A 22,787-nucleotide genomic window follows, 5' to 3' on the forward strand; every position below is an offset into this window, starting at 1 on the left:
AAAGAAGTATTTAGAACAAAAGAAGAATTTTAGTAGTAGAGGATACACGAGAGTTCCATTTGAGTTTGAGTAGATAATACAGCCAAAAATGTTGATAGATGAAGAAGGACTAAGAGTGGACCCATCAAAGGTGGGAAATAGTAGCTGTTGGTTAGAGATGCAAGAAACTGAAGGGAACCAGGGAACCAATATTCTGCATCCTTTTTGACATGCTCCCATCATAAATCCAGTGGGAGTGCAACAGAATGGCTGTTAATTAGGCTGAATACTTTGATCCTGGCCTTTCTCAGCAGTTTCCATGCAGGCTTGATTGGGTCAGAGCCTCCACATCTCCAAAATACAGTCAGAGGGGGTGTGGCTGGGGAAAGGGAATTAAAAGCTTGCTTGTGTGGCCCACCTGGGGCTCCAGGCATGGGACATGGCCTGGACCCTAAAGACTTTAAAACTATCTGGCAAATTTGCAGCTCCTTTATAAAGGGGGCTGATGAACACACTGGCAGCAGCTTTCCTACACTCCGCATTAATATTCCTGGCCTCCCCTCTCTGACAGGTGGCCAAGATATCTCCGTAATGGAGCAGCCACCTACCATTGGCATTATAATGAGCTGATGATCCTGTATATTTCAGTGGGAACAACACCAGAGGTAACCAGTGGGTTGTTCCAAGCACTTAAGCTGGGGTAAAAGGCCTACAGATTTTTGAGACAGTTTTTCATTGACCCATTGTAAAAAATCAAGTTGCATTGATTCAGCCATTTCACTGCAAGGGGACTGGAGACCGTTAATACAGATAAATGTAGCATGATGCACTGGGTAGGAGCAACTCCACGCATGTGTATACCAAGCAGGGTTGTGTGGTCAAGATTGCTGAGCGGGTGAAGGACCTGGGGATTATAAATCACAAATCATTGAAGGTCCATAATCAATGCCGTGAGGCTGTTGCAAAAGCAAATACGGTGTTGTCACAACATTCAAATATAAAAATAGAAATACTACCCTTTCTGGCACTGAAACCCTTATCCATGCTTTTGTCACCCCAGGCTTGATTACTCAAATGTTCTTCTTGCTTATCCATCACCTCCATCCTCAATAACAACACTGGCTCCCTTTCCCCAATTCATTCAATTTAAAATCCTCTTCCTTGTCTTCAAATCCATCCACTCTTCTCTATCTCTATACTGTCCTCCAGGTTTACATCCCAAAGTTATTCTTCTTCGATTTCTGGACTCCTGTGCATCTCTCCCTCGACCTGCCCCGCCATTGGTGACAGAGCTTTCAGTTGCTCTTTGGAACTCCATCCCTAAACTCTCGCTGTCTACTTCTGTGCCTGTTGTGTGAAGTTCTGTGCTGGGAATGCTAATTCATAAAATCTACTCTTATATTCCAGATTCCCACTGTGACCTAAGCAATATCTTCCACATTCATTATAGTAACTTCAGTATATCTAATTATCATTCGATATGCTATCAAATATTATGTAGCTTTGAAAATAAGATACTAACATGCCATGCACCACCAGGTGGCCCCTTTCCCAGCACTATATGAGGAATGCTCTTGTGTTTTTCTAGTTTCCACTGTAGGACTGATGGGTAGTCAAACCTAAAGTCTGCATCAGGGTGAAGAAGGGTATCAAAGAGCAGTGCAACAGGGTTAGATGACCTGCCTTCAAGACCTTCGGATAGGTATTCCAAATCCTGAAAAAGGGAAAGATATATCGATCATCCATCAGGATACTTCTTATACCAGCACCCCATTATTAGCCATTTATCCTTTTACATTGATTATTATATACTCATGCCCCACAGTCTCCTCATGCCCCACACTTTTCCTTAGTTGACAGATGGACCAGAGACCTGCTCCATGCCTCTGTCAGTGATTTTATGGCCAGCCACCAAGAGATATGTCCTGGGATAACTGGACTTCTGGTTTTCTCTCACTCTGTATGAGGACGTGCTTGTCACCCATAGTGCTCCTCCAAAATAGCATTCTTGAGACTGAGAATGAATTTGGAAACCAGTTAACATGAACTCTATGTAGGTGCTCCAATGTGCTGTACTGCCATGCTTAACAAATTTATAACTGACACAGGTAGTGTGAATTCTTTTCTAAAATCCTTAAAACATTCCACAAGTACAGTTTCTTATTTTTAACAAATAATACTATTTGCAATTGAGTCTTTTATATGCAAGCTTTTGCTGATGCTATACATTCCATACTACTTGGGGCATTTCAAAGCAGAAATTAAGTATGCATTAAAAGAAGATTGTATTTTAGTATATTTGACAAGCTCTTTAAATTAAGGCCAATCTTAGCGATACTGAGTAAAAAAGAAACAAAATTGAATGCATAAATACACAATATGCTGAAAATACAACTGACCTGATCTACAACAGAAAAATGCCTTCCTTCTTCCAGCTTGTTATGAAGGATTGGGTTTGGATGTACAGCTCCTGGTGCCATGTATGGTCTATATCCAGAGAGCAGGTAGGAAAGACACATCCCAGAGGGACCATTTCCTGGATTAATAATTTTCAGAAAATTGTTATATTAACATAATGTTTCTAAAACAAATTTAAAATGTTAACTTAACCCGCCCCATGGGTTCTACCATCTACAAGGCACAAGTAAGGAGTGTGATGGAATACTCTCCACTTGCCTGGATGAGTGCAGCTCCAACAACACTCAAGAAGCTCGACAGCATCCAGGACAAAGCAGCCCCCTTGATTGGCACCCCATCCACCACCTTAAACATTAATTCCCTCCACCACCAGTGCACCATGGCTGCAGTGTATACCATCTGCAAGATGCACTGCAGCTACTCGCCAAGGCTTCTTCAGCAGCACCTCCCAAACCCGTGACCTCTTCCACCTAGAAAGACAAGGGCAGCAGGCGCATGGGAACACCACCACCTCCAAGTTCCCCTCCAAGTCACACACCATCCTGACTTAGAAGTATATCGCCGATCCTTCATCATCGCTGGATCAAAATCCTGGAACTCCCTCCCTAACAGCACTGTGGGAGTACCTTCACCACACGGCCTGCAGCGGTTCAAGGTGGCGGCTCACCGCCACCTTCTCAATGGCAACGAGGGATGGGCAATAAATGCTGGCCTTGCCAGCGATGCCCACATCCCATGAACGAATAAGTTTTTAAAAATGGGTAATTGACCAGTGCTGGTAAGCAGCCCACTTTATACTTAGTGTGACTTTACTCTCCATCTATGTCAATGGAAAGTAAAATCGCGCAAAATGTGAAATGGGGGGGCGGGAACTGCTCAGTTTTCCACCAAACGGGTAAGTTAAAATGACCCCTTAAATCTTTCCAAATCTACACGTTCAAATAATATATGACGGTTTTAATAACTCAAATGTGAAATTAGAGAATGAAATTAACAATAACAATATAAACCTAAAAATTTCTATTTGTGGTATAACTGCAAGAATAATTAAGCCTTTCATGTAACTGAGGCTTAATCCATTAAAATAAATGTTAAGACAGTCTCCGCCGCTTATAGCGGGCGCATTCGTGCAAACGTGATTTATCCGCAATATGCGATGGCCGGTATAACGTGTGATAACAACAGAGTTTGAGCCGACAGTTATATTTAAAATGTCAAGCCAGTCTTTACATTTGACTCTATACTTCTGGTAATAGTTAATGTGCTCCTGGTTATGCCTTTCCCATTTTGAATGTAGGTTTGACATTTTCTACCAAAGAATTGACAATAATTTAAAGAACTGTGCCCCATGACTGCAACATAACATTGCACCTGAGACTGCATCAAGACTAGGTATCGTTTCAAAAAGCTACTGAATTTAGACCATTGATGTAGCTTCTTATTTTCTGGAGTAGTTATCTGACCAAAAGGGGAAAATAATTAAATTAAACAAACACTTAAAATTCATTAGCTCATGCAGTCATTTGGCTATTGGTAGTAGTCTTGTACCATGTTAATCTTTGATCTCAAAGAACAGTTGAAATCTTGGAGGTTCTGTATTTCATGTACATTATCCATTTGCATGAACATCAATTGAAAGCGGTGCCTGTGTTTGTAGCTCCACTGCTTTAATACTGGTTGTTTTATTCATTCTTTAATTACTGTGCAGCTAACACACCTGTTCCAATTTGATCTAAGGTGGTAACAGTGGCTTGTGCCAGTCTAATGAGCTGAATATTGCCTGGTTGAGCGAACCAGTGAGTCAGCACAGCTGTTTCTGCCCAAAATAAACTAAGTACTTAAGACGCTATAACCGACAACTATGAAATTGATTTTACTGCAAATGAATACTAGTTATCCCTTTTTGGCCAATAGAAGTGACAGCCCATTTTAAAAGTGGTGGGGACGACTATAAGAATTAGTACAGTAGCCAAAATTATGATCCTAAAGATCCCACTTCAATTAGAGGAGTGTAGAAACCTGGCAGAACCAAATGTATGAAGGAATAGAAGAATAAACGAAAATACAAGAAGTGTTTAGTGTGGCTTATTTTCAACTGACAAAGGCGGTCTTTGGGCGATTGTGTAAAATGGGCAATATCGGATCAGCAACCCATTATACATCTATCTTGATGTCCATTTCCACTGAAGTCAAGGTTTACACTATCACCCAAAGTCAAAATAACCCCCAAAGAAGCTACATAACTATTTAAAATTCAACCCCAAACAACCTGCCATTTTTGAAAATGATTCACATAGAATCCTTGCAGAGAAAATTCGTGTCATTGCAGTTGATGCTTATATCCTTTTTTAGAATCATACAATAATCCAGTTTCTGGGGGTATCTAATCCGCCTGGCAGGAAACTGACTGGTTCATATCGACTACCTGTTGTACACCTCACCTGATTTCACTTTCCATTGATGTCAATGGAAATTAAAATCAGGTAGAGTCTAAAACGAGCAGCTGATTCGATCCTATAATTTTCCCGCCACACGGGTTAGGTTAAAATGACCCCCCACAACATCTGGTATTGTAGCATTGCCTAGAGGCTCAAACAGAAGCCCTTGTTACTATATTTAGCATATTGGGTTAACAGGAGAAAACCATCTAGTAAGCGTTCTGTTGTTTCTCCAATAGGAGCACGAGTTCTCACATGATCTTGATAATTGAAAAGTGATAGACTAAAGATTCTGCCAGAGAATGGTTTAGGTTACATACATACGAACATACGAATTAGGAGCAGGAGTAGGCCACTCGGCCCTTCGAGCCTGCTCCGCCATTCAATAAGATCATGACTGATCCGATTACTCCACATTTCCGCCTACCCCCGATAACTTTTCACCCCCTTGCTTACCAAGAATCTATCTACCTCTGCCTTAAAAATATTCAAAATATATAAAAATTATAAACTATAGAGCAGGTTTATTAATAACAGATTATTAATAGCAACGACAATGCAAAATGTTTGACTCATGCTCCCTTCCTCAGATAAGAACGACAAAAAATTGTGAACGATAGTGACACTACCTCTACTGATACTAAAAGAAAGGACTTACATTTAAATAGCACCTTTCGCAACCTCAGGACATCCAAATGCACTTTACAGCCAATGAAGTAATTTTGAAATGTAGTCACTGTTGTAATGTAGGGAAACGCAGAAGCCAATATACGCATAAGATCCGACAAACAACCCCCCTGCTCTTCTTCCAATAGTGCCATGGGATTTTTTTATGTCCACCTGAGAGAGCAGATGGGGCCTCGGTTCAACATTTCCTCTGAAAGACGGCACCTCTAACAGTACAGCAATCTTTCAGTTCTGCACTAAGGTGTCAGCCTAGATTATGTGGTCAAGTCTCTGGAGTTGGGTTGGAAACCCACGATGTTCTGACTCAGGGACGAGAGTGCTACCACTGAACCAAGACTGATACCTAAGAATGTATGCATTCAGATAACACCTTTTACACCTTCAAGAGATTCACAGCTAATGAATTACTTTTTAAGTACAGTTACTGCTGTGGTAAAATGTAGCAGCCAATCTGCACACAGCAAGGTCCCACAAACAGCAATGAGATAAATGACCGAGTAATTCTTCACAGTTGGGACACTTTAAAAAATGTTTCAGCAAAAATGGCATATATTCCAATTAGGTTAGATGTTCTCAATATAGTGATCAAGAAACTCAGGTATTCCAACAGATCTCTTAACATGAAGGCCAATAAACAGCAGGAGTGCTGGTGTTAAACTATTGCTTGGCAAATTAAAAATAAAAATCCTATCCTGTATATATACTCACATCTGTATCCAGTTACTTGTGAATTGTGCTTGTGCTGGGATTCATAATGATTATAAATATTTGGGAATGTGGCAAAAAGGCAGGGGGGAACTTACCTATAATTATGACAGGTACATTTAATGAGAGGTCTCCAAGGAGAGTGGTTTCTTCCAGTAATGGCATCGCAATCTTGCTGGAAGAATAACTGGGCAGTACCTCTTCTATGGTTTCATTTTCCACGCTCAAGCTTCTTAAGTCTCAATTCTGTTGTGGTTCAGACTAAGTGAAAGTAAATAAGGTGCTTTAATTACCATGTATTTTTCTCTCTAAGGTAAGCTAGTCTTTTAAGCACACGTGCAAACTTTCAGTGTCAAAGGAAGTTTGTTTTAACAAAAAGTGCAATTAAACAATAATTAGAATTAATATATATTCACAATATATCTTTGTTACAAAAGTCAATGCTTTCAGTTGAATGTAGCCCAAGGTGATAAATGGAACAGAACGAAAGTGATCGCCTTAATATTAAAAGAGGAGAAAGAGCCACCCAGTATTTATTAATAGATTTTTGGCTTTTCAACCAATGTCATGAACTAAGGTCCCAGCATCAGATTTTTCAGACTTTCCTGAGCAGATTGGCTGAGTTTTAGCGCTTCTCAGTTCACCTAGGTAATGGAGCACTAAATAACAGTTATCAACTTGTTTCCTAGAGCAGTAGCGGGCAGAAAAACAATGTGATCCCTTACAAGACATAGGGGTTGAATTTCCTGGACATTTCCAGCATCGAATGCCGTTGGTAATTTTTTTCAGCGAGGAAACTAATGGGGAAGTCATTTCCGCCACTTGTGCACCTTTAAATGGCTTCCCTCAAGTTTCCTTGTGATTGAAGAGCCATTCTGCAATCCGTCCACTAGTCGCCATTGGCCTCATTCACATTCGCTGCCTGTCAGCCAGTGGTGATGTAGATGAGAGTTTCCTGGACTTACCCAGCTAGTGCACTCGGGGGTAAGGTACACCTGTTTGTATTAGGTGCAGCAGCTGTAAGTAACAGCTGTGAAAGGTGGAAGTGAGGAGATCCTGACAGAGAAGAGCCTGCAGATCTTTTATTGAAGATCGCTAATGGTATGAAACAAAGGTTTTTTTTTGCATTCTGCCTACAGACATCTGTACTCATTTCTGACTGCTTCCCAGAGGGTCAGAGTGATGGCATTTCGGACACGGCCAATCCTCCACCTCACCCAAAGTCAAGGATACTCAGCAGGAGGCATGGTATTCCCTATGGGCACCTATTCTCATGCTTCTTCTTGGCGTCACCTGAAAGCAGGGTCGCAGGAGATGGTTGGCTCCGTGTCCTACACAGAAGGGACATGGGACCAATGGCTCACATCCCATGACAGATGGCTCCTGGCATGGAGCCGTTGTTGGCTGCATCTCTGGAGGGTGCTCCTGTTTCACTGGCATGGTGCTCTGAGGGGGTCAGCTGGAGACATGGCATGTGCTGCTGTCCTGAGGGACAGCATAATCATGCAGTTGCGAATCCTGGGTGGCCTGGTCCTCATCATCCTCTTCAGCATCCTCATCCTCCTCTTGTGCTACCTGCTGCTGTGGTGGATCTGCGTGAAAGGAGAGTTGAACCTAAGAATGAGTGACCATCAGCCACTTTGGATTGAGGAGACAGAGAATGGGGTGGTAGGTTCTGTTTGTGAGGTGCTTCACATGGATGCCAGGGCAACAGTGCAGGTGTTCAGTCAGTAACCACACACTGGCAGGATGCCAACTTCAGCATTTCCCAGGGCAAGAGCTGCGTGCCTACCCGCAAGCTGCCTGGCCTTGTCCTTGAAGGGGGGGTGAGGGGTTTAAAGATGGGAAAGCCCCTTTTGGTGGCCTGCTTTTGGCAGTCATTGTGCAGCAATTTCTCCTGCAAAGAGATAAGTAAATGAAGGTAAGGCTGGCAATTAAAGAGTATGTGGCAAGTGGCATAGGTGAGGTGAAGTAATAGAAGTGAGGGTGTGAGGGTGTGAAAGCAGAAGATGGGACATTAGATTTGTGCAAGGTAGCTGTTGTGTGTTAGGCGAACTGTATAGTCATAATGCAGGATAGGGAGTTACACTAGGGACGAGTTACTAATTCCAATCACTATGCAGTGATCCAAGCTGTAAAAGTATGAGCTTTCAAGACAGATTGATATATTTTTGTTAGGTAGGGGTATCAAAGGATATGGAGCAAAGGCAGGTAAATGGAGTTGAGGTACAGATCAGCCATGATCTAATTGAATGGCGGAGCAGGCTTGAGGGTCTGAATGTCCTACTCCTGTGCCTAATGTTCCTATGTGTGTGTATGGGTATTGGGTGAGGACTGGATTAGACCTGGGTGTGATGCCTCTCATGCATAAGTACTCACTGGCTAGGCTCACAGGTGAAGAACACTTGAATGAGGTACCAGTGGGTTGCTGTTACTTAGAATCGTAGAAATTTACAGCACAGAAGGAGGCCATTCAGCCCATCATGTCTGTGCTGGCCGAAAATGAGCTATCCAGCCTAATCCCACTTTCCAGGTCTTGGTCCATAGCCTTGCAGGTTACAGCACTTCAAGTGCATATCCAAGCACTTTTTAAATGCGATGAGGGTTTCTGCATCTACCACCCTTTCAGGCAGTGAGTTCCAGACCCCCACCACCCTCTGAGTGAAAAAAGCTCTCCTCAACTCCCCTCTAGTCCTTCTATCAATTACTTTAAATCTATGCCCCCTGGTTATTGACCTCTCTGCTATGGGAAATAGGTGCTTCTTATCCACCCTATCTAAGCCCCTCATAATTTTATATATCTCAATTAAATCTCCCCTCAGCCTCCTGTTCCAAAGAAAACAACCCCAGCCTATTTAATCCTTCCACATAGCTAAAATTCCCCAGTCCTGGCAACATCCTCGTAAACCTCCTATGTACCCTCTTTAGTGCAAGCACATCTTACTTGTGGAACTGTCTTCACGTGAGAAGAGGAAAAATTAAAGCAGCTTTTAAAATCTATTTTAGCTTTTAAAGGACAGTTAGAAATGCTTATCTTCACTAATAGTGGCTTGATCAACAGCTGAAAGAAAAAATAGGTTAACATTTCAGGTATATCCCTTTACCATCAGCAATTTTGTTTTTATTTTAGATTTTCAATATTCTCAGTTCTCTTCAGAGTTTAAATAATGTCACTTTGGGCTCAATTTTTATAGAAGAGGCGGGTTGAGGGCGGGCCCACTGCTTGGCAGCTTTCGGACCCGCTCCCGGATGCCGCCGGCCCGCAGTTCTGATTTTTGCTCAATTGGCCTCCTTACGGCCGACGTGCGGGTCCCTCCAGGCAATTGCTTGGAGCATGTCAGATTCTCGCCTCTGATGATGCGTTTTTGGAGTAAAAATTTAAAGGGGCTGTGATAAATCCATGTAGTGAGAGAAGGAACTCGAAGAGGCGAGGTATGAGGATTAAGACGAGTACTTTATTGAACGACTGCGAGACAACCAGGCAGGCCTGCTTCCAGGCATTGCACCTTTGCTGGCCTTAGCAGGAAGCTAACCCCTGACCTTAGCAGCAGCATTGGCTACAGCACCACCTGGTGGATAACCTTAATCATAACATCCCAGATTACTATATCCCTCCACCCTTAAGATTTCAGTATGAATTTCTTAACAAACAACCATTCCTAAGGGTCACATAAGAAGTCTCCATTCACCATGTTCCATACTTGATGAATCTAACAGGTCAGTATCAATCTCTCTGGTGGCTTGCGAGTCCTTTGTGAACGTCTGACAGTAAAGTCCCTGCTTGTTTGTGGTGAAGCCACCAGCTGCTCCTGAGCAGTGCTTGGAGTATCTGACTCTGCAACGATGGTTTCCTCTTGATGAATGGGTTCCTGTGAAATTGTCTCTGTCCCTGGTGGTGGCATCACAGATGCACTTGGATAACTGGGGGCAACCCTGTCCTCAGCCACTGCATCTGGAACCTTCATTTCAATTTCCCCTTGTCTGGTAAGTATCTGATCTACATGTCTGCGTACTACCCTACCATCACCCAACATGACCTTGTATGTTACGGGACCGGTCATTGAGTCTATGAAGCCAGGAATCCACTTAGGTCCATAACTGAAATTCCTGGTAAGGACCGCATCTCCTTCTCCAAAACTTCGGCTGTTTGTTCTTTTGTCATGGTTCTCTTTTTGTTTGTTTTGTCTGTTTTCCATTTTCCTTTTTAGGTCTGGGTGGACAAGGTCAAGAGTGGAGCGTAGTCTATGACCTAATAACATCTCAGCAGGAGAGAGTCCTGTGGTGGATTGAGGCATTATTCTGTAGCTGAACAGAACCCATGACACTTTGGCTGCTAAACTCCCTTCTGCACTTTTTTTCATCATCTCTTTAAATGTTTGTACGGCTCTCTCCGCAAGTCCATTTGAGGACGGATGATATGGGACCGAGGTCACCTGCACTATGCCATTTTTTCTCAAGAACTCTTTTGTCTCTGTACTCACAAAACAAGTGGCATTGTCACTTAACACGATCTCTGTTAGCCCTTGATTACTGAAGCTCCAACGCAGGCAGTCTATAGTAGTAGTGGCGGAAGCAGAATTTACAGGATAAACATCCATCCATTTGGAATGTGCAGCAATGATTATGAGGAACATCTTCCCCATGAATGGACCCGCATAATCTAAGTGCAATCTTCTCCATGGTTTATCCAGCCACTCCCAGGGGTGGAGAGGAGCCGCTGCTGGTGCCTTCCGGTGTTCCTGACAAGTGCTGCATGTCTTGACTAGATTTTCTATCTCCTCATCTAGCTTTGGCCACCACAAGTAACTCCTAGCCAAGGCTTTCATACGCGAGACCCCAGGATGACACTGATGTAGTTGCTCTACAATAGACTGTCATGCTGGCTGTGGAATAATCACTCGTGCTCCCCACAACATGCAACCATCCTGCACACTCAGCTCTGTTTTCCTGACACTGTAGGGTGTGAAGTCAGCCCCTTCCGGATGCTGTGGCCATCCCCTCACCACATATTCTCGATCTCTAGACAGTACTGGATCTTTACCTGTCCATGTTCTTACTTGCTCTGCAGTCACAAGTGCTGTGTCAGTGTCCTCCAACATCAACACTCTGTCCTCTGGAGCTGCATGGATAGGTGTGCCTGGCAGTGGAAGACGGCTCAAGGCATCTGCGTTCCCATGGTACTTGCCCGCCTTGTAGACGATGACATACTCATATGCCCTCAACGTCACGGCCCACGTCTGGATCCGGGGTGACACCATCTGTGGAACTGCTTTCATTTCATTGAAAAGAGAGATAAGAGGTTTGTGATTGGTGCAGATGGTGAACTTCCTGCCATATATGTACTTGTGGAACCTCTGTAACCCAAACATTACTGCTAACCCCTCTTTGTCTAACTGGGAATAGTTTTTTTCCGCTGGTGTTAGAGTTCGGGACATAAACCCTATTGGTCTTTCAGTTCCATCTTCCATGCAGTGTGAAAGAACTGCCCCCACCCCGTAAGGTGAAGCATCACAAGAGAGAATGATGTCTTTCTCTGCATTGTAGTGAACCAGCACATCCGACGACAGCATCAGTTTCTTGGACTGTTCAAATTAAACCCCCTGCTCCTCTCCCCACTGCCACTGTGTCTCCTTGCGCAGCAGTTTGTGAAGAGGTGCTAACATAGTTGAGATGTTTGGTAAAAACCTGTTATAATAGTTCAGCAGCCCCAGGTAAGCTTTTAACTCAGCCACATTTATAGGAGCAGGGGCGTCCTGCAGTGCTTGTACCTTCTCCTTGAGTGGATGGAGCCAGGTGGCGTCCACTCTGTGTCCCAGGAACACTGCCTCATTCCCCAGGAAAGTGCACTTACTCCTCTTGAGCCGGAACCCTGCCCTCTCCAATCTCTGTAGTACCTCTCTCGGAGTGCTCCGATGCTCCTGGTCGGTTCGTCCTGTCACCAGAATTTCATCCAGATAGATGGAAACATGTGGAATCCCTTGCAGTACACCTTCGATTTTCCTCTGGAAGATAGCTGGACTAGATGAGACACCAAACGGTAAGCGGTTATATGTAAACAAGCCCTTGTGTGTATTTATGGTGACATACTTCTTTGATTCGTCATCCAGTGTAATCTGCAAGTAGGCATGACTCATATCCAACTTTGTGAATTTCTTTCCTCCAGCCAGGTTTGCAAAGAGATCCTCTGTTTTGGGATTCGGATACTGCTCTAGTTTGGACACCCGATTGACTGTCAATTTATAGTCTCCACAGAGTCTTACCGAATTGTCCGGTTTTAAAACAGGTACTATGGGAGCTGCCCATTCCGCACATTTCACTGGCTCCAGTATGTTCTCTCTCAATAGATGGTCAAGCTCAGCCTCTACCTTTGGCTTTATGGCATAAGGCACAGGTCGTTGTTTAAAAAACCTTGGCGGTGCCTCCTTGTCTACATAAATCTTAGCTGGGGGGCCATTAAATGTGCCAAGTTCCTCCTTGAACACATTCTCATGTTCACTCAACACTTCTTGCAAAGTCAACTGTTTGCCCGCATCTATTTGATGTACTGCTCCCCAGTCTAATTTAAGTTATTTTATCCAGCCCCGACCTAACAGGTTTGGTCCGGTACCCGATACTATAACTACAGGTAGCTGTTCCACTGTGTCACTCTGTTGCACAGTTACCTTAGCTGTACCTAATGTCACTACTCATTCACCTCTATATGTTTTAAGATGCAGGGAGCAAGGCTTTAAATCTGGAACTTTTGCACGGTTCCACAATTTTGAGTACTCTGCCTTGTTCATTATGATCACGCTGCACCCTGTATTCACTTCAAAGTTCACCTTAGAGTCATTTACTGTCAGTTGCAATGTTCTCTAACATGCCATACATTATGAGCATGTCCTCTTCTTCCTCAGCTTCCCTGCTGATGTGGTGTGCTCCATGTTTTTTCACTTCTCTCCCTTGGTTTTGCTGTCCTCCCCCTTTTGGTTTGGATTCCTCCACAGGTGATTTCGCCCTGCAAGCTCGTTTTATGTGTCCTTGTTTCCCACACTTGTAGCACTTTTCCTCCAGAAACCGGCATTCACTCGCCAGGTGATCGCCCTTGCATCTATAACATGCCTTCACATGCTCACGTTGTGGTTTCTGACACATGTTCAACTTGTGCACAACAACCTGACCTGCAACTTGCGTAGCATTAGCCCTGTCTGAACCCTGTATTTCTTTTACATCTCGGTTCGCTGTCTCTATGGCTTGAGCAAGTTCCAATGCTTTTTCATAAGTAAGCCCAGTCTCGGATAATAATCTGCGCTGCATTTGGTCGTCCATTATTCCGCAAACTAGCCTATCTCTCAGCATTTCCTTCAGGTTGTTCCCATAATTGCAATCTTGTGCCAATTTACGCAACACCGCTACATAGTCCATTACACTCTCTTCCTCTTTCCTGTTCCTTGAATTAAACTTGAACCGCTGTACAATCTCACTAGGCTTAGGGTTGAAATGTTCTTTTAGCACAGCCACTAATTCAACAAATGATTTGTCTCCAGGCTTTTCAGGACTGAGCAGGTTCTTCATCAAACTGTAGGTTTGGCTTCCCACTGAACTAAGCAGAATGGCTTTCCTTTTTCCGGCATCATTTATTTCATTTGCTTCGAGAAAATAACCCAACACTTCACAGTATTCCTCCCAAGTTTGTGCTTGAATATCAAAAGCGGAGACCGTTCCTACCGTGGCAGCCATGCTCTCTTCTAACTGGTAGCTAACTGCAGCTCGTGATTTTGTTGTTTAAACGTCCTGGCAGACTTCTCTTATTCAGGGTCCTGTTTTACCTCGTCGCCAAATGTGATAAATCCATGTAGTGAGAGAAGGAACTCGAAGAGGCGAGGTATGAGGATTAAGACGAGTACTTTATTGAACGACTGCGAGACAACCAGGCAGGCCTGCTTCCAGGCATTGCACCTTTGCTGGCCTTAGCAGGAAGCTAACCCCTGACCATAACAGGAAGCAACCCCTGACCTTAGCAGCAGCATTGGCTACAGCACCACCTGGTGGATAACCTTAATCATAACATCCCAAATTACTATAGGGGCCATGTCCCCTTTGCAAAAAATGTAACTGGAATGGCTTGGTGCTGTATTATCTAGAAAGGGGAGTTGACAGCAGCTGGTGTGATCACAAATAATTGAATGAAATTGCTGGTCATATTATTCCAGAAAGACATTTATGATTTTTTTATCTATCGATGTAGTATGTGACTAAGAAATGAAAAATATGCCAGGTGTGTTCCAATCAGCTTAGTAAAATTCATGCTTTTTTCTTTTATAAGTGCAGGCTGCTGCAGTAATGGCAGCCCCAAAAACTAAGGCTGCACCCAAGTTCAATGAGGGCTCCCTCCATGCTCTTGTGGAGGGAGTTAGAGGACATCAGGAGGTCGTCTTCCCTGGAAACGGAAGGAGGAGGCCTCCTCAGCAAACCAAGGCTGCTTGGCTGCAAATTGCTGAGGAGGTGAGTTTGAGGTCTGTGTGCAGATGCACATGGGTTCAGTGTCGAAAAAGGTTTAATGATCTGCTGAGATCATCTAAAGTGTGGCCTCTGTGTTCTGGGAAATGGAAGTTCAAGAGTGAGGGCTCAGGGTGAATTCCATGTAGAATGTTGGTGGTGACACTGAGCGCTTTAGTAGACAGATGATGCCTGGGGTTTTTGAGGATGTCGGACTTATATTCATCTCCATGTGCCAGCCACCTGTGGTTGAAGCATAAGCTTACGCGAATCTAGCATGGATGAGTGCATCCCTTGCCTGACAGCCAGCAATGTGTTTGCCTGCTGCTGGAATGGCCACATCCGGCCCTGCAAAGCGTCACTCCCCGTCCTTCTCCTCATCCTCTTCCTCGTCCTCTTCCTCCGAGGAGGCTGTGCGCTGAAACACTTGTTCCTCAGGCAGCGGTAAGCCGCGCTGCTGTGCGATCTTGTGCAGGGCACAGCAGACCATGCCGATTCTGGACACCCTGGCTGGTGCATACTGCAAGGCTCCTCCAGATCTGGCTAGGCATCGGAAGCGCATTTTGAGCAAGCCGATGGTTTGCTCGATGATGCTTTTGGTGGATATGTGGCTCACATTGTACCTCTCCTCAGCATCGTTTGATGGCCTCCTCATCGGTGTCATAAGTCACTTTTTCAGGGGATAGCCCTTGTCGCCAAGAAGCCATCCTGAAAGTTGGTTTGGCGGATGGAAGAGCTGAGGCACAGTAGACTGGCGCAGGATAAAGGAGTCATGGCAACTGCCAGGGTACTTTGCGCAAACATGCATGATGATCTTCCTGTGGTTACACACCAGCTGGACTTTCAGGGAGTGGAATCCCTTGCAGTTGACAAATACAGCTGGGTTGTGATAGGGAGGAGCCCTAATGGCTACATGTGTGCAGTCAATAACGCCCTGCACCATTGGCAAGCCAGCCATATTGGCAAAGCCAATCGCACGCGCCATCACACTTGGGCCATCTGTGGAGAAGTGGATATAATTGTGGGCCTTTGCAAAGAGAGCATCAGTGACCTGTGTGATGCAGGTGTGTGCGGCTGACTGGGAGATGCTGCTGATGTCTGCAGCTGATCCCTGGAAGAAGCCCTAAGCAAAGAGGTTGAGTGCGGTGGTGACTTTTGACAGCCACTGGTAAGGAGTGTCCACACGCTCCTCTGGGCTCCAGGTGTTGGTGCAGCATTGCGCAGATGTCAGTGACTACGTCTCTCGAAAGTCTCAGCCTCATTTGGCACTGCTGCTCAGTAAATCCTGTGTTGGGGGTATCTCCTGCGGCAAGGTGCAGCCCTGCGCTGAGGCCCTCCGCCTTGTGTATCATCAGGTGGGTGAGGAGGAGGTTGGCACTCCTGGTGCTGGTGCTGCTGTTGTGGCTGGTTGTGGTGCTGCCGCGGCTGCTCTTCCTCCAAATCTGACGACCAGGATGAGAGGATATAAATGTTTCCCATCCCGTAGCTATAGATTTCACTTGAAGCAAGAAGCTTGCAAGCGCACACTAGAAGTGGCCTGAAATTATTCCTATCAGGTCACACTGCAAATGGCTGTCAGCTTAAATGTCAAGGTCAGTAGATTTGCAAAATCTTATCCCAAACCTCCAACAACAAGGTTGTTGCATTTGAATGTCAGCCATGTTACAGGAGCGCTTTTAAAGTGCTCCACCAATGACTACAAATCATGTCCTCGAGAAACTCATCTCCTTGCAGCTGGCATGTTTCTGACAAGATGGGAAACAGGAGCCAGAGGCACGAAAATGGGAAACCACTATCAAAATAGGATTAGCAAGGCAGTTAACAGGCTCTTAACTGCTTTAACTACCTGTCCCACCGGTTCCAGTCGGGTCAGTTTGGGAGCGGCTGACTCGACACTCACGAAAATCGGGTGGGGGCGGGATGGGGGTGAGTTGGCAGTCTGAAGCCATTTTTTCCGATTTTCGCTGCTGACCCGCCTCCAAACCCACCTCCTCAGGGCTATTAAAATCGAGCCCCTTGTATCTGACTTTCCAGTATGTGTTGCAAACAGGCAAGGACCCTATCAATGGCACAAACTTATAAAATCATCTCTGAGATATTAAACCATGATCTGTGTGCCAGTTTAAATGGAAGGTGAAGATTTCATGACACTATATGAAAAGAAACAGAAGCTGTGTTAGTGTCCTGGCCAACATTCTTCCCTCCATCACCATCACCAAAATAGATGAACTGGTCATTCATCTTATTCCTGTTTGTAGGTGCCACATTTGATTACATAATAACAATCAGCGCACTGCAAACAAACTGTGTGTGAAACACTTTGAGACATTTCTGAGAGATGTGATAAGGTGCTATATAAATCCAAATTTTCAAGGGAGAAGGATTTTTTTAGGAGCCATTAAACTGAGGTTTAAGTGTTTGAAATGTGTAACCTGTTGGGTCTCAAACAGTTCCCTGTATCCAATTGGATAGTTCCAGCTATTACTTGCCTGCAGAACATGGTTGCTCTAGCAAGCTAGTGACAATTAACAACAATTACACTGCTGCACAGGTGTTCCCAATTGGCCAGGAATGATGGAAGTTAAAAACAATGGATAGCGTCTGTGATATAAGTAATAAAGCTCACGGTGTCTCAAGACTAAGCCATTTGATCATCCGGGTTTGTACACAATGCTGAAGGTCACATATTTAGGATTATTAACGCTCACATGAAAATGGATTGAAAGTACTTAGCAGTATGATTCTCTGGCACTCAGTTATTTTTATCATTGCCTAAATCTGCATAGTTCATCATTTCAAGCTCTCATTGTGTACTAACAATAAACCTTTTTTTATCATGTGTCCATGTGTTCAGCAATTCTTTTATCTGTGCTACCAATTATCTTGTATAGTCCTGCACTGTGACACCTACTGAAATATTGTTCTGGGGCTCCTGCTTTACAGATTTTGTCCTACTTTCTCGCTAGTTCTGTAAATAGAATAGGTTTGCCTAGAGGTGGTGATGAGGATGGGCAATATGCTCCCGCATCGTTATCTCTGGTGTCCCCCAAGGATCTATCCTTGGCCCCCTTCTATTTCTCATCTATATGTTGCCGCTTGGCGACATCATCCAAAAACATAGCATCAGTTTCCACATGTACGCTGACGACACCCAGCTCTACTTCACTACCACTTCTCTCAACCCCTCCACGGTCTCTAAATTGTCAGAATGCTTGTCATCCAGTTCTGGATTAGCAGAAATTTTCTCCAATTAAATATTGGGAAGACCGAAGCCATTGTTTTCGGTCCCCGCCACAAACTCTGTTCCCATGCCACTGACTCCATCCCTCTCCCTAACATCTGCCTGAGGCTGAATCACACTGTTCGCAACCTTGGTGTCATATTTGACCCTGAAATGAGCTTCCGACCACTTATCCGCAGCATAACTAAGAACGCCTGTTTCTACCTCCATAACATCACCCGTCTCCACCCCTGCCTCAGCTCATCCGCTGCTGAAACCCTCATCCATGCCTTGTTACCTCTAGACTTGACTATTCCAACACACTCCTGGCTGGCCTCCCACATTCTACCCTACATAAACTTGTGATCCAAAACTCAGCTGCCTGTGTCCTAACTCGCACCAAATCCCATTCACCCATCATCCCTGTGCTCGCTGACCTACACTGGCTCTCGGTTAAGCAACGCCTCGATTTCAAAATTCTCATCCTTGTTTTCAAATCCCTCCATGGCCTCGCCTCTTCCTATCTCTGTAATCTCCTTCAGCCCCACAACCCCCCCTGAGATATCTGCGCTCCTCTAATTCTGCCCTCTTGAGCATCTCTGATTATAATCGCTCAACCATTGGTGGCCGTACCTTCTGTTGCCTAGGCCCTAAGCTCTGGAATTCCCTGCCTAAACCTCTCCGCCTCGCTACTTCTCTTTCCTCCTTTATGATGTTTCTTAAAACCTATCTCTTTGACCAAGCTTTTGGTCACCTGCCCTAATTTCTCCTTATGTGGCTCGGTGTCAATTTTTTGTCTTATAATACTCCTGTGAAGCGCCTTGGGACTTTTTAATACGGTAAAGGTGCTATATAAATGCAAGTTGTTGTTATGTCGTTTTGATTGGCTGGAAATGCAATGTGAATTAGAACTGATGCAGCATTATTAAAGCCTAGCTTCAAGATGGTCATTACCCAAGTTAACCCTTTGATGACTGCAGCAGCATAACTGTATATTGATACAATTTGTCATTGCTAATATAAAGAACAGAATAATTGAGAAACAGTATTTGCACTGGCCATTTCTCTCGTATTACTTTAACACTTACTGCTAGGCTGGTGAGTTATCCTGTCCAAAACATAATCAGACCACAGGAACTGAAGACCAAGTGACTCATTCTGTTGTGAGCTCGGTTTCTCCGCTTGGAAGTCACATCAAAGGTTGGTTGAGACTATGCAGCAATATCAAATCATTAGACTGGTTGTAAAACAATCTTGACGATTCCTTTGCAGCCAATCAGAGGCTATTTTTTCGAATTGGAAGGCACTGGATGAAAAGTAAGGAAAGTATAGGTTAGAATTGGGCATATTTAAAATAATGTAAAAGTACGCTTGAAATACAGAATAAGGATAGAAAGAGGAAAATAAAATGGGGGAAGGGAAGGAAGGGAAATATGCTTTGTTTATTTTAGTGTATATCTCAGCACTAATTCGATCACAATTAGAAAGTCACAAAAATAAGTTTACAGTCTGTTAATATTAAAAGCATTTCAGTGCACAAACTTTTAAGATTTAAAATCAGAATATAAATATTTTTTAGGCAAGTAATCTTTACAGAAACTTCACACGAGTATTGACACATTAAATCCGCTAGGGTGGTGTGGGTCTGTGTCTCAGACTTTAGTCGCCGGCTGCAGCATTCACCTGCTTATTACAGGAGGTCCCACGATTGCGTCCTGATTGAAAGGGGAGGAGGCGCCAGACCCAGGGTCCCCTTTCTTTATGTCACTGTCTATGATCTAGGAAAACAAGTATTCTACTTTTTTTTACATTAACTAAATCGAATCTAAATGATCGTACTAAATACATATAAAACCTATATTAATATTTACTATTATCCTGAAACATCTGTCATGCAAAATAATCAACTAAATAGCTTCTGCAGAATTAAAGCTACAAATGGCAGTACAGGCATTAAGCAATTAAAAGTTTGCAGTAAGGTGATTAAACTGACCTGATCGAATTTGATTTCTTGTACTGTCGATGATGAAGCTCAGGACACGTCCTCTGCTCCAGCCCTTGCACAAGGTATACCCGCCTGGCCAGGGATTAAACTCAGCCGATCCTGCAGGGAGGAGACCTTATTCTGCCTGCCCGCAAGGAGATGACCTGGACCCAGCAGGGTTCGTGCACGAAGAAATCTGAAGCCTTTTTTCCGAGTTTTCTGCTCCCCCTGCCAGTGTGACACGGCTGGAGGCGGAGTTCTGATGTAATTTCTGCAGATCACACTATTTAAAATATTCGACCCAAAGTCAAGAAACTTCATGAACATTTCAACACCAGTGCCCTAGATATCAAATTAAATAATGAAGAAATTCCGACGTACAACTGCTTTCAAGTGAGCCAGAGTGTTGGCATAGAATCAATGTTTGATTGGGAGCTCCAACCGGTGGTGGGTCCTAGCCCAGGACACCCTTTTTGATAAGTAATCTGAAGGTGGCATTTGGTAACTGGGCTGTTGGGTCCCATTTGAGGAACTTGTACTTTTGAGACCTGGGAAGTATACCAATAACCCCTCCTTCCAACCTGCACAAACAACAACAACTTATATTTATATTGCACCTTTCACAAAGTAAAACGTCCCAAGGCGCTTCACAGGAGCAATTATCAAACAAAATTTGACACCTAGCTGCAGAAAGACATATTAGGACAGGTGACCAAAAGCTTGGTCAAAGAGGTAGGTTTTAAGGAGTATCTTAAAGGAGAGTGGTAGAGAAGCGGAGAGGTTTAGGGAGAAAATTTCAGTACTTAGGACCTAGGTAGCTGAAGGCATGGCTGCCAATAGTGCAGCAGAGAAAATCAGGGATGCACAAGTGACCAGAAATGGAGGAGCGCAGAGATCTCAGAGGGTTGTAGGGCTAGAGTGGGTTACAGAGCTAGGGAAGGGGCGAGCTCATGGAGGGATTTGAACACAAGGATGAAAATGTTAAAATTGAGGTGTTGCCGGATTGGGAGCCAATGTGGGTCAGCGAGCACAGGGCTGATGGGTGAACGAGATTTGGTGCGAGTTAGGATAACGGCAACAGAGTTTTGGATGAGTTTAAGTTTACAGAGGGTGTAATGGTAATATGTACAGAGGACTAGAGAGGAGTACTGTATATATTCATGTACAGGACTAGAAATTTGGGTCAATGATGAGAAAATAACTTACATTTAAGCAGGGCCTTTCAGGTCTTAAGGGCATCTCAAAGTGCTTCACAGCCAATTAAGTACTTTTGACATGTGGTCACCGTTGTTATGTAGGCAAACATGGCAGCTAATTTTGTGCATCTAGGTCCCACAGACTGCACGTGAAATAAACAACCAGTAAATGTTTTGGTGGAGTTGGTTGAGGGACAAGTGTTGACTAAGGCACCAAAAGAACTCTTCTTCAAATAGCCTCGTAAGATCTTTTACGTCCACCTGAGAGGGCTGATGGGCCTATGGATTACCATCTCATTCAAAAGACAGCACCTCTGACAATACAGTACTCTCTCAGTATCACGCTAAAATGTAAGCTGAAGTGATGTGTTTAAGTCCTGGAGTGGGGCTGTAACTCACAATCTTCTGACTCAGGTGACACTGAACCAAGTAACAGTGTATGTGGTGGGGGAGTTATCTTTAACATGAGTCATTGTTGCAGATATTACTGTCACTCTGGTTGCCTGCTCCTTATCAATTTTAGCAAATTAGAATCAAATTTCTTGCTTTTTGGGGAGTTAATATGACCTTTTAATTGTGCCATTGATTTTGTTCAGAGTTTTTTGCTAGAAAGTAAGGGGCTCACCTTATACATTGGTCACCTTATATACAAGTACTTAACTATGAGGATCTATTTTCAAGATTCACTTTAATGCATCGAAAATTGTGGGCTGGCAAGTGTAGAAGTGGAATTTTACTCCATTATCCTTAATTTCATCTAATGAAAACCTGCACAACCTGCTGCAACATAAGTGCTTACGTGATATGTAGGCTGTAATTCTCCTGCATGATCTCACCCAAAATCATGACAGAATGAAAGAAAATGCAAGTGGATAGGCCAATTGCCTCCCTCCACCCCCACCAAAATTTCCTCTGGCCTCTCTCCTTCGGTGCATGCCACATGTAAATGGCTGCAGGGGTGCAGTGGGGCCTGTGTTACCGCTGCTTCCAAGGGTCACCATGCGGAAGGTGGTGGTCGGCCCTGGGAAGTGTCGCTAAAGGCTCCGAGTCGCCCCATGAAGAGAGAGGGTATTGTAGCATCCTCCTCTCCCTCAAGTCTGACCCCCAACACTTACCTGCTGAAGGCCTTGGTTTCAACTGAGGCATTCAGTGATACACCTGGTCTGCTATTTGGGGAAATTCTTTAAGATCCCTCACCAGCTTTTCTGCTGCAGCAGCAGTGTCACCCCCACACTGGCAGGCTCCCTCTTGGTGGTGGGAATCCTGCTGAGAGTCCCCAGTGCCCTGGCCTCAGGGTTTGGGAAGATTTGGAATGATGGGTATAAGTCTTGCTTCGCTGCAACTCCGTCCCCAAGTGCAGAATCTCAGTAACAGTATTCATGCATGCATGTGCTTGGGTGTGTGCACTGAGCTCAACCATCCCCTACTTAACAGTAATGTGATTGGACAGCACAATCAGTGTACTCCATTAGCATCACAATTAAAAGTACACAAGGCTTCATTGGCTGGTGCTAATATGAGCATCATAATCATGTGATAATCCAATTAATACAATGCTGTCAGTGTGATATCCTCTATTTAATCAGTGCCTCTGGTTGGATTAAAGTGGGACTAAAGCCTTTTTTTCATATAAAGCTTGTGCAGACATATCCTCCTGCTTCACCATCTCTGGGTTTTTTAAG

At 44.1% G+C, this 22,787-nt stretch overlaps 1 protein-coding gene across 2 annotated transcripts in view; it reads right to left on the reverse strand.

Annotated features, from left to right (window-relative positions):
* Window positions 1-22,514, reverse strand: part of osgin2 (oxidative stress induced growth inhibitor family member 2) — a 35,417-nt gene extending 12,903 nt beyond the window's left edge. Inside the window, exons 1-6 of one of the 2 annotated variants that reach the window (XM_085992701.1) lie at window positions 22,221-22,514; window positions 19,919-20,192; window positions 19,014-19,231; window positions 6,326-6,488; window positions 2,379-2,515; window positions 1,502-1,693 (exon numbers count right to left, since the gene is read on the reverse strand). In XM_085992701.1, coding sequence (XP_085848827.1) covers window positions 1,502-1,693; window positions 2,379-2,515; window positions 6,326-6,392 — 396 coding nt within the window. In that variant the 5' untranslated portion in view covers window positions 6,393-6,488; window positions 19,014-19,231; window positions 19,919-20,192; window positions 22,221-22,514. Of the gene's footprint in view, window positions 1-1,501; window positions 1,694-2,378; window positions 2,516-6,325; window positions 6,489-19,013; window positions 19,232-19,918 lie in introns of both variants that reach the window. The other variant, XM_085992703.1, reaches the window with a different exon arrangement.
* Between the last annotated feature and the right edge of the window lie 273 nt (window positions 22,515-22,787).

This window comes from Somniosus microcephalus, chromosome 7 (assembly GCF_052327205.1).
Source record: "Somniosus microcephalus isolate GS21.2 chromosome 7, FLI_Smic_1.0, whole genome shotgun sequence".
In the NCBI taxonomy this organism is placed as follows: Eukaryota; Metazoa; Chordata; class Chondrichthyes; order Squaliformes; family Somniosidae; genus Somniosus; species Somniosus microcephalus.